Consider the following 12,719-nt stretch of genomic DNA (forward strand, 5'->3'; position numbering starts at 1 on the left):
CAGATAAGTATTGGCCTAGTAGTGGTAGGAACAGTTCAGTCTTAGTATTATATGCATGAGTAGCAAATAACTGTAATAATAAACGTGTCTTGTTTGAACTTACTAACTGGTGTATTGAGTCATTGATCTGAATTTGAACTTGAACCTCGTGGCGGTATCATAAGGATACCTGGCGACTCTAGAGCCAAGGAATAAAACAGAGCCAATTGAGTGTAAAGCACACTCACCCAGAACAAGCAACACTCAGTTGGCTGGATAGCTGGTTCGTGATGCAGAGCGAGGCCAACAGCACGGGTCCAATTCCTGTACTGGCAGAGGTTATTCATGAAGGCTCCGCTTTCTCAACCTTGCCTCTCGTTGAAGGCTTGGTGAGGGGAAAGCAGCCTGTGGTTGTCTGGGACTATCGAGACTTTACTTACTTACTTAATCTGATATTCACTCAACTAACTCAAACCACTTAATTACCAGACTTACTTTCTTGCTTTTCTATAAACCTACAACAGGTACATTGGGATCCATTAGCGTAATTGACAGTCAGCTATACTCTTATCAACTCCATTCAAAAGCCTCCCAAGAACCAGCTTGTTTTCTTCCGTCCCCCTCACTTTACTCAAATCCACTGAGACCACAGATGGGGTATCCGCCACACCATGTACAGTAGCAGTCCCTCACTTTTATATATAATTTCTCTTGCAGCAAAAACCTTCCCAATCACTTGCAGTACTTGTATACTAACTTGTGATTGATGTACTGGACACCCAGATCCCGCCCTACCACCGAGTTCTGCAATCTCTCTCCATTTAAATAGTATACAGCTTTTCTATTCTTGGAATAGGTTTAGTAAAATTGATTGCAGATTCTTCACTTTGGTCATATTCAAAATTCCCTCGCTGGTTGGCTGATGAAAACCAAATGCCTATATTGACTGAAAAAAAATGAATTCATTTGTAATATTAGCAGTTTATAACCAGTCTTCCTAATTGGCACTAATCTATGGATTACAGTGTCAGCTGAAAATGTTGAGATTTCAGAGTTTTGGATTGGAGGTCACAGTGTACATGATCTGCTTTGCCTTGAAACTGTTGAAAGAATTTCGAGCTGTGATTTTGACCCCAGACCTCCCACATTACCCACCCTTATATCACTCATCCCCACATCAACTTCAGCCCCACTGGCTGCTGAAAGCTTCATCCAAGCTTGAGTTATCTCTGCACTGGACTATTCTGGTGCTCTCCTGGCTGGCATCCCATGTTCCAAAAACTTAAGCTCATCCAAAACACTATTGCTTATATCCTAACTCACACCAAATGCAATTCACTGATGTGGTCTCGAACCTACACTGATCCAATTCCTAAACACCTCAATGTTAAAATCCACTTTCTCGGCTTTTCCCCCTCCATATCCCCAACCACCTTCAGTAATACAACCCTCCCAAACCTAGCTTTCCTCCAATTCTGACCGCCATCCCACTTGTGCCTTCAGCTGTCTAGGCCCTACGCTGTGAAATTTCATTCCTGAACTTCTTTGCCCAGCTCTCTTCCTTAAGACGTTTCTTTAAATCAATCTTCCTAAATCAAGCTTTTGGTCACTCGTCAGAGAGTGAATCTCTTTTGTTCAGTGCCATTTTTCTTTTGTCTGGCATCCACCAATGAAGTGCCTTGGACTGGTTTCCGGCAAGGTGCTAGATCAAGATTTGTTGACATGTAGCCGTAACAAGTTATATGAACCGGGCTCAAGAATCAGCAAGTCCACTATTTTCTATTATTTAACTCCTGATGTTGTAACAGCTGACATGACATTTGTAAGTTTTAACATTAATATCATAGAATAAAAAGCACTAAGTAAAAGTTAATCATGTCCCTATTAACTCTTTAAAAGAACTATCCATTGGTCCCTCTTTCCTGGTTCGATGACCTTTCAAATTGTTGACTTCAAGTAGATATTCAATTTCTTTCTAAAAGTTACTTTTAAATCTGCTTCCATAGGTCACCGGATTAAAAAACAAAATCTCCCCTCCCCTCTGGTTCAAATGCCAATTATTCCAAAATTGCTATCCTCCGATTATCAATTCTTGTTGGTGGAAACATTTTCTAATTCCCTACTCTAATCAATAACTATGAATATAATATTTTTAACGTCTCTATTAATCATCCTCTTTATTTGCTCAAAGGTCAACATTTCCTTGTTTCTCTAGTCTCTCCATGAGTGGAGGCCTTTAATCTGTGGCATCATTCTGGTAAATCTCCTTGTGCCATCTCCAAGGTGAAGATGTCCGCCCTAAAGTAGAATACCTAGAATCGGGTCTAACCAGTCCTTTATAAAGGCTTAATGAAGGCTGAGCATAACATCCTTAATTTTGTACTGAATAGCCTGGATTTTTGCTCCCGGGTCAGGAGTGCAATATCGGGAGTTTCTGGCTGTGCAAGCCTTGGTGGCATGGTAGCATAATGGTTAGCACTATTGCTTCACAGCTCCAATGTCCCATGTTCGATTCCCGGCTTGGGTCACCGTCTGTGCGTTCTCCCAGTGTCTGCGTGGGTTTCCTCCGGATGCTCCGGTTTCCTCCCACAGTCCAAAGATGTGCAGGTTGGGTGGATTGGCCATACTAAATTTTCCTTAGTGTCCAAAAAGGTTAGGTGCGGTTGCTGGAATAGGGTGGAGTCAAAGGCTTAAGTAGGATGCTCTTTCCAAGGTTCGGTGCAGACTTGATGGGCCAAATAGCCTCCTTCTGCACTGTAAATTCCATGTCTATGACTAACCCAGGACAAAGTGTACTGGAAGGTCAGATTTTAATTCAGGGATGGCAGGCCTCCCTGGGAGCTGGACCAGGGGACCCTGGAATAGGTATGGATGATGGTGGTGCTGAGGCATGGTGGGCAGAGTTGCCTTGGTGTCTGGCACTGTATTGAGGTTACATAAAAAAACTTCCAGAAAAACAAAACTGCCCTCACCTCTCCCACACACTCTCCATGGCCCATTCATGCCAACCTATGCCACCTCATGCGTCCCCACCCAGCCAACTTGGTGCTCATACCTTCTATACTAAAGCCAAGAATTGTAAATGTTTCTTACCATAGCATATGTGCATCAGGCCTTCCCTGAAATGGTCTCTAAACATTAAACTAAACTTGCTCACTCTCCATGAAAGAGGAGGGATAATCAGCTAGAGTCAATGTTTTTGAGCTAGACATGAACAGCAGACATTGTTTGAAGGTTTACTGAAAACGACAAGCTACATAGCACAGAGGAAGGAAAGGAAAAATAGGAATTATCAATTCATTAAAAAAAAAGAAAATCTGTTGGTAAATTTAATGAGGGTATTTTGCAGCAATCAATAGACATTTTATATACAAAGTAGTAGAACAAAATAAATGGCTAAGGAAGCGATTATTATAAAAGGCTTCAGCAACCACACGGAGGAAACAAGCAATACTAAAAAAAAAACAACTTTGCTCTGTCACACCGATTAGATCCTTACATTTCAAGCAATAAGTGGATCCCAGAGTGCCACTGAAATTAACCAACTCTCACTTTGGTTTATTGAACTTTATTTACTTTTCATCAACTCATTCTGGACGTCTGTCATGTTGTCCTGTATTTTACGGCAGTCCCCCGCCTTGTTTGTTATGCCTTCCAATTTAGGGTTATCTGCAAATTCCATCATCATACATACCTCCAATTCATTCAATGTTAATATTCCAACTGTATTTCCTATTAATATTTAGGGTTTCTCCAACTTTTCATACCCAAAATGCATATGTGAATTAAACCAGCATTTTATTCAGATGACAAACTTTTAAATCAGGTTTTCACTCCATTTTGAGATGTTTATTCTTGGCATTGGAGAAAACAGAGACATCAGCCCACCAACTACGTACTCAATCAACATTTAATTCTCAGCATCTCAACTCCTGAAGCTAAACAGCACCATTTAGCTTGAATAGACATTCAACTTACAAGTTTGGTTGAAACCACTTCTCAGCATTCTTACTACTGCAGCTACCAATGTGTGATTGATAGTGCCCAAGCATTCAAACATTGGCTACCCAAGATAAAACTGCAAATGTGAAAAGTTTAATTTTTCATTGTTTACTGTTCAGTTTGCAGAGTATTCATAGCATTTTTTCATCTAATTGAAAATTGCACTGTTATATCTATGATAAAGGCTAGGAATCCTAGCGAGCAACTCCTGACCCCCCCCCCCCCCCCCCCCAACCAAAGCCTGTCCATCATTTAAAGGCACAAGTCAGGAGTGTAATAGAATATTCTCCACTTGCCTGGATGAATGCAGCTCCAACAACACTCAAGAAGCTCAACACTATCCAGGACAAAGCAGCTCGCTTGATTGCTCCCCCTTCCACAAACATTCACCACCAGCGAACAGTGGCAGCCATTTGTACCATCTACAAGATGCACTGCAGTAACTCAGACAGCACCTGCCAAACCCACGACCATCTAAAAGGACAAGAGCAGCAGATACCTGGGTACCCCACCATCCGGAGGTTCCACTCCAAGTCACTCACCGCTCTGACTTGAAAATATATCACCATTCCTTCATTGTGGCTGGGGCAACATCTTGGAACTCCGTCCCGAGCCGCACAGTGGCTGTACCCACATCTCAAGACTACAACGGTTCAAGAAGGCAACTCACCACCCCTTCTGAAGGGCAATTAGGGATGGGCAATAATGCTGGCCTAACCAGCGACGACCGCATCCCACAAATGAAAAAAAATTGACAAACTGAAGCAGGGCAAGACCAAACCCCCTCCTAAGACCTCTTATGCTGGACAATATTAGGACTTGCAAAATAACTTTTGCGATAATGAAATGTAAACTATTATCCACCGACCAATAATTTATCGTATAAACATGCTACCAAATTGTATACATCCACACAAAGAGTTGACATACAGCCTCATTGTTTTCTTAGTCATATAAAATGTAGACTAAATTAGAGAAAGAAAGCAACCATTTTTGCTGAGACAAAGATTCAAACCTCTAAACAGTAGGCCAAATTCAGTCCTGGCACAGGGCTTAATGCAAGCTTCCACCCGTTGCAAAGCAGAATCTCAAGAATAGATTTGAAGAGTTGACTTTCAGTCAACGGTTTAAAGACAGTAAATAGGATCACGTTTCATATTTTGGTCATGAAAGAATATTTGTGTGAAAATTGTGGGGATCCACAACTAAAACCCAATCTTCTCCTAACCTACCGAGATTATTTCAAGGAGCTGCGCTCCGAAAGCTAGTGATTCGAAACAAACCTGTTGGGACTTTAACCTGGTGTTGTAAGACCTCTTACTGTGCCCACCCCAGTCCAACACCGGCATCTCCACATCAAGATTATTTCATCGGGTCTCCAAGGTTTAATTTGGAGAATTTGTGGAACTCTGAACTGGAGAGATGCCGATGGAACTTAGCTGTTTATGAAATGTTATCTACATTAATAGCCTTAATCCAGTAAATTGGAAAAAACTATTTGCGTTTAAAAAACAATTCTAGAATTGTATCCTGCCTTAGGGGAGGTGGCGGCGCAGTATTATTGTAACTGTACTAGTAATCCAGAGATCCAAGATAATGCTCTGGGGACCTGGGTTCAAATCCCACCATGGCAGATGGTGAAATTTGATGATAACATTGAAACCACTGTTAATTATTGTAAAAGCCATCTGGTTTACTAATGTCCTTTAGAGAAGGAAATATGCTGTCCTTGGCTGGTCTGGCCTACATGTGGCTCCAGATCCACAGTGATGTGGTTGATTCTTCACTGCCCTCGGAAGTCACCTAGCAAGTCACTCAGTTCAAGGTGATTAGGGAGGGGCAATAAATGCTGGCCCAGCCAAGGACACCCACATCCTATGAATGAATTTTAAAAAGTTCTATACCTTTTAAAGTCGGTCTCTATTTTGAAGAAAACAACAAAGATTCTGAAGACAAAAAAGTCATTTTCATAACTTATGAAACTTTATAAACCCCTGCCTTTTCCGGAGGTGACAAAGTAGAAATATTTTAGCGCCAACTTTCACAAAATTCTGCCTCCTTCCGGCCTCCAAGTTAAATAAAAGCAATATTCTGCAGATGCTGAAGATCTGATATGAAGACACAGTCCTGAAAAAACACAGGTCTGGCAGCATCGAAGCAGAGCAGTTAACATTTTTGAGTCCAAAACGACTCTACTTTGGAATCTCAAAGCTAAAATTTAACTTGTTCACGGTACAAAGTTCCTGTTAAGGGCTAAATATGCATCTTGAAATAATGAGGTGCGATTGCAGTACTGGTTAAACAAAACTACGGTATACAATTATTCGCGAAATCAGCACAAAGCTGGTTTTTAAGTTTTTTTTTCACATGTTGAGGCGTTGCTGGCTAGGCCAGCGTTCATTGCCCACCCCATTTGCACTTGAGAGAATGGTGGTGAGTCAGTTTCCTGAGCCATGTGTAGGCACACCCACCGCGGTGGCAGTTATGGAGGGAGTTCCAGGATTTTGATCCAGCAATATAGAGAAATTAGTTTGAAATCACACCAAATAAACTGTTAGATTGCAACAAGCCTGCACACTAGCATAAGTTTGAGTGTTTTATGTTACTTTAGGCTCTTTTTCATTTTTTGAAAGCAACTGTATATATTTTTAATGAATTCCTTTCAATTTAAAGATGTTATCACATAATTTCATTGCACTGGTACATTCAGTCTTGGGATTATGCCAACTTAACTGCAGTACAGACAGTCGGACCAACTGAATTTTGGGGCAGAACAGGACATCGCACTATGCACAGTTTTAGCGGGCCATTTATGAAGAAAGCGTCTGGCATGGAACACATTCCTTCTGCTTCTTCTGACAACAAAAAACGGTCCCATTCTATTTCGGGTGTTTAGAGTACAAATATCAGGTTTATTCAAAAGCACCTTTCCCCCACCTTAGAACTATGGTGCTTTTTGCCTTTAATACAATTAAGCCACATAACTTCATCCTCAAGGGGAAATATCTTCTCATCGTCGATCCTTTCAAGCCCCATCAGAATCTTGTGTTAATAAGAATACCTCTCATTTTTCTAAACTCTGGTATCAGCCCAACCTAGCCCTTCATCCCAGGAATCCCACCAACACTGCCTCCAACGCAAATTTAACATATATTTATTTATGGGTTGTGGATGTTGCTGGCAGGGCCATCATTTATTACCCACCCCAAATATATCCTTCCTTCGATTAGGGGACCCAAACTTAAAACAGCACTGTAGAATCCCTACCGTGCACGAGGCCACTTGGCCCATCAAGTCTGTGCCAACCCTCTGAAAGAGCACCCTACCTCGGCCCACTTGCCCCATCCTATTTCTGTAAACCCTTAACCCCACCCAATCTGCACACCTTTGGACCCGAAGGAGCAATTTATCATGGCCAAGCCACCTAACCTGCACATCTTTGGACTGTGGGAGGAAACCGGAGCACCCGGAGGAAAACCATGCAGACTCTGGGAGAAAGTGCAAACTCCACACAGATGGTCACCCAAGGCTAGAAACGAACCCGGTTCTCTGGTGCTGTTGAGGCAGCAGTGCCACCTCTACCCTACTCTAGGTGTGTTCTCACCAATGTCCTGTACAGTTCTAGCAACATTTGCCTACATCTACATCCCACACTATCCTCCATCTGCCAAACATTTTGCCTATATCCCTTTCAAGGTTGTCCTTCTCAACTTGCTTTTCCACTTTCCTTATATAGTCATTAAATTTGGTTACATTACACTGACTCCCTTCATCCAATTATACATAGTGATTGTAAATAGTTTAGGCCCCAACACAGGTCCCTATGACACTTCACTAGAAATTAAGAGATAGCAAGGAAAGCTTTCTTTGCCTCCTTTACTCAGACAGTTATCAAGCTTGGAGTGCACCACCAGATTTAGCGACTGAAGTGGAGACTAAGTCAATATTTAAGAAGAGATTAGATAAATCTTTGAAGACAAAGGGAATTGGATGAGCATGTGTGATAGATAAACATGGATTAAGTTGGGACAAAGTTTGCTCCTGTGCTTCAGTTTCTTTGTAATCCTAGATGTTGACCAACTAACAGTGCATCTTCATCACTGTTTTTTTTCCCAAGGATCCCACAAATACATAGGACCCAAACAAAACAAAACACTCAGGAACTACATTGGAGTTGTCAAAAGGCCTGTTCTCTGAAGTATTGGTGGGAAAAGTCAATGTCATGTAGCCTTTCTTCACTTACCTCACATTTAGAGTTTTAATTTCACATTGGCTTACTCTCAAATAATGCTTAAAACTATAAACTTGTTTTGCTCACCTCTATAAATGCACTCAGTGTGGCATTTGTAGGATTGTGGGTAATGAGAAATCTCATGTGCTTGTAACTAACTTCCACAGGTGCAGGGCGATTCATCCGGGCCATGGGTCTCAGAAAGTGGCACAGAAGTATATTGGTACAGAGTCAGCAAAAGATCCAATTCTCTCCAAGTCAATACATGCGCACTATCTTCAGAGGATTGTGGGTTTCTTATTGCAGCGAGAGAAGGCAATATTCTTCTTTGAACCTTTTTAATCAGTCCCCCTTCTTTCACTTCTTGCTATGCACTCTTGTTCAAACCATGAACAATTTGACATCCAGCAGTCCAGTCACCCCATTTGGAGATGATGCATTGCAAAGGCAGTAAGAATATAACTGGAGATACTGAAAAGGCCTCGTCCGTTATCTCTCCTATTCTTGTGAAATAAACAACTTCTGATGGTTAATCCAAAGTGGTGGTCTTCAAGTTCCTGGGCAGATTTACTTGTCTGCAGCGATGCTATGTTGTGCTGGGCAATAGCCACTGCTGTTTCTCACAAACTCCATAAAAGTGTGCTGAAAGGAGCTGTTGAACCACTAGAAAGAGAAAGAAATAATATTTTAGAGGCTGCAGAAATGAAAAGTCGCCAAAAAGTATCTGCTCCAGGAGGATATTATGTAAGTTCAGCAAGATGAATTCACATTTTCTTGTTGGACTATTTACTGAGTACATCTAATTTACTATGCAGCACTGCAAAGTTTGCATCACACCAAAGCCAAAATTGAATTCTCAGATAATTTTGCAAAAGCCGAGTGACCAGTGTTTGTGGCTTTGAATAATATCAACATTACTGTATTTATAATAAACAAATTAGGAACAGAGAGGTGGGCAACATTGAGAACTTATACGATTGATTCACCCTTAGTTATATTGCATTCCCTCAGTAAATTCCTCAATTTTCTATATCAGGCTATCTGACATCTAGCACTTCCTGCACCTTTTCCTCAGCAATGTGGATACAATCAAGTGTTTTGGCAGTAACCACATTAACCTGTCTTGAGGTATGACTGCGTACGGTCGTTAAAATACAAACATGCTATAAAATTAAAAACTCGTTAGGCTTGTATTAAGATTCTGACTCAGTAAGCTGGCAATCATTGAATAAAACAGAGGCAAAGCTTCTTTAGATGCAGATTACAAACCTGAAGAAAATCCTTTGATTACTGCCAAATAAATCAACAGATCAAGATAATAATTTATTACAGTAATTACTGGGAGACCCTGCCTGCTTTTGACTTTTAGATAAGTATTTACATGTGTAGTTTTCATACATTACTCAATGCACATTAATTAAAATAAATAGTTCACATGAATTAAAACAAATAGTTCATGTACAGTCGCATATACAGAAAATACTGCCGACCATACTATTTTAACCTGTACAAAAATGAGTGAGAAAATCAAAAGGTATTGCTCTGATTCAGTATGAAGAAGTTGATCAGCTTGGATGGCCACAAACTATTTGCGGTGTGTTTAAACGGCAATAGTTTTCATTACAGCTATTGGGTAAATAAATATTTTATCGGCTAAATGGAACCACAGTAAATCATAAAACAGTACATCACAATAATGAGACCCTCTGGCACACTGACTCCACGCCAGCTATTTCAAAGATCAATCCAGTTAGTCCCATTCTCCTGCTCTTCCCCATGTCCCTGCATTTTTGTTCTCCTTCAAGGATTTATCTAATTCCTTTTTGAAAGCTATTACTGAATCAGTGTAAATCATCCCATCAGGCAGTGCATTTCAAATCTTAACCATTCACTGCATCATATACTTTTTCCTCACATCACCTGCTAATCACTTCTTCTGCTAATCACTTTAGATCTGTGCTCTCTGGTTATTGACGCACAAGCCATTGGAATCTTTATTTACTCTCTCTAAATCCTTCATGATTTTGAACATCTGTCAAACCTCCTCTTGGGTGTCCTTGCTCCAAGAACAACTATCTCACTTTTTGCAGTCTATTCACATTGCGCCAATCCCTTCAGTATCATTTCTAAAGCCTGCATAGCTTCCTAAAGTGTGATGCCTAAATTGGACACAATCTCCCAACGAGAGATAAACTAGTGTTTTATATCGGTGTAGCATAACCTTTTGGCATTTCTTGGCCGTTGGACTCTGACACTACTAAAAAGCCTAGGATCCAACATCCTAACGTCTCATTATTGTGATGTACTGTTTTATGATTTACTGTGGTTCCATTTAGCCGATAAAATATTTATTTACCCAATAGCTGTAATGAAAACTATTGCCGTTTAAACACACCACAAATAGTTTGTGGCCATCCAAGCTGATCAACTTCTTCATACGGAAGCAGAGCAATACCTTTTGATTTTCTCACTCATTTTTGTACAGGTTAAAATAGTATGGTTGGCAGTATTTGCTGTATATGTGACTGTACATGAACTATTTGTTTTAATTCATGTGAACTATTTATTTTAATTAATGTGCATGTAAATTATTAAGTGCTTTATCAACTGGTCCGTTATCTTTCAAGGTTTGCACAGAAACAATGCACCCCCAGTTCTCATTTCTTGCACCCAGTGTAAAACTGCACCATTTAGCATGTATTCTTTCTCTTCATTCTATTTTTTAAATCTCATCCAATATGTCAGTATTCTCCTTGTTTACCATGTCTGTGTCAAAGTCCTTTTCCTCGTCAATGAACGGGTTACAAAAGACGAGTCACTCAAGCTGCTAACTGCTGAATTCTCAGAGGTAGAGAACTTTTGAAAAGGCACTGGCTCGCATAGTTTCAAGCTGCCAATACCATCCAAGGACCATCAGGGAGGTTATTTAAAGGTAGGCTTTAGTCACACTGACCACACAAAAATTCAATTGAATACTGTACAGCTCGTAGCTCCCTACAACAAGCAATAATGGGAAGGGAGTTTGGTCAGGCATATTCTTAGCATACCTGTAGTAGATAAATAGAGAATATATGGTTGGTGATATTATAATTTGGTGACATTTTAATTAAGTATAGGTGCCCAACTTGTGATTGAATCACTTTACTCCTGTTATATATTATGTAAACATAATTATTAGTTGTGAATGGACATAGATATTTTTAAAACAAATGTACAGTATGCCAATTACTTTACAGGTATAATTGCCACTGCATTTTATTGTTCTGGGAGCTGGCACACCACATGGTGGATAACTGGCTCCCATGGTATAACTTGAAATAATGACAGTTTTAAAACTCCCAAGAATCTCTGTCTGGTCACTCGTAAGGTACACTATATCCAAATAGCTGTATTTCCTCCCACAACATCAAACACCAATGCAAAGTGAAAATGCTGGAAAATCTCAGCCGTTCTGGTAGCATCTGTGGGGAGAGAAAATAGTAACGTTTCTAGTCCAGATGGCCCTGCGTGAAAGCTAAAGACAGAGAAAGTGGGAAATATTTATACTGTGGAATGAGAATGAAAGATGAGTCATAGCCACAAAAACCCAAGGAAATGGGGTGCTAATAACCACAGAGACCAAGGGGAAAGAGTGCCAATGGCAGTCCCCAGAGTGAACAAAAGGTGTGAAAGGTCAAACTGCAGGGAAACTAACATCAGAGGGTAAACTGTGATGGTTGCAGATGGGGGGAAGGGGAAGCAAAGAGGAGAAAAGGTAAGGAAAGGGGGGGGGGGGGGGATAAGATGGGGAAGGGTAAATATATATAAAGAAAGACAAGAAAGAAAGAAATGGTAAAAGACAGGTAAAACGAAATGGGATGAAAACAAATGGGCCGAGGTGGGGTAGAGCTAACCATCTGAAGTTGTTGAATTCGATGTTGAGACCGGAAGGCTACAGCACGCCGAACCAGAAGAGGAGATGGTGTTCCTCCAGTTTGTGTTGAGCTTCACTGGAATATTTCAGCAGGCCAAGGGCAGACATGTGGGCATGGGAGCAGGGTTTTGTGTTAAAATGGCAAGCAACGGGAAAGCCAGCATTGTAGCACAGTGGTTACAACAGTTGCTTCACAGCTCCAGGGTCCCAGGTTCGAATCCCGGCTTGGGTCACTGTCTGTGTGGAGTTTGCACGTTCTCCCAATGTCTGCCTGGGTTTCCTCCGGGTGCTCCGGTTTCCTCCCACAGTCCAAAGATGTGCAGGTTAGGTAGATTGGCCATGATAAATTGCCATTCGTGTCCAAAATGTTAGGTGGGGTTATGGGGATAGGCTGGAAGCGTGGGCTTAAGTAGGCTGCTCTTTCAAAGAGCCGGTGCAGACTCGATGGGCCGAATGACCTCCTTCTGCACTGTAAATTCTATAAGATCAGGTTCTTTAATGCGCACAGACCGAAGGTACTCAGCAAAGCGATCACCCAGTCTGCGTTTGGTCTCTCCGATATAGAGGAGACCACATTGGGAGCAGTGAATGCAA

General features: G+C 41.1%; 1 protein-coding gene across 11 annotated transcripts in view; it reads right to left on the bottom strand.

The window, feature by feature from the left end:
* The window catches only part of LOC119972293 (protein tyrosine phosphatase type IVA 3-like), a 154,864-nt gene that overhangs the window by 13,591 nt on the left and 128,554 nt on the right, over window positions 1-12,719 (bottom strand). For 10 of the 11 annotated variants that reach the window (XM_038808760.1, XM_038808762.1, XM_038808769.1 and 7 more), the window contains one exon: window positions 8,300-8,875. The exons of the other annotated variant lie outside the window; for it this stretch is intronic. In XM_038808760.1, coding sequence (XP_038664688.1) covers window positions 8,300-8,404 — 105 coding nt within the window. In that variant the 5' untranslated portion in view covers window positions 8,405-8,875. The remainder of the gene's footprint in view (window positions 1-8,299; window positions 8,876-12,719) is intronic. 11 annotated transcript variants of the gene reach the window in all.

The sequence above is a fragment of the Scyliorhinus canicula genome, chromosome 10, assembly GCF_902713615.1.
Source record: "Scyliorhinus canicula chromosome 10, sScyCan1.1, whole genome shotgun sequence".
Taxonomy (NCBI): Eukaryota; Metazoa; Chordata; class Chondrichthyes; order Carcharhiniformes; family Scyliorhinidae; genus Scyliorhinus; species Scyliorhinus canicula.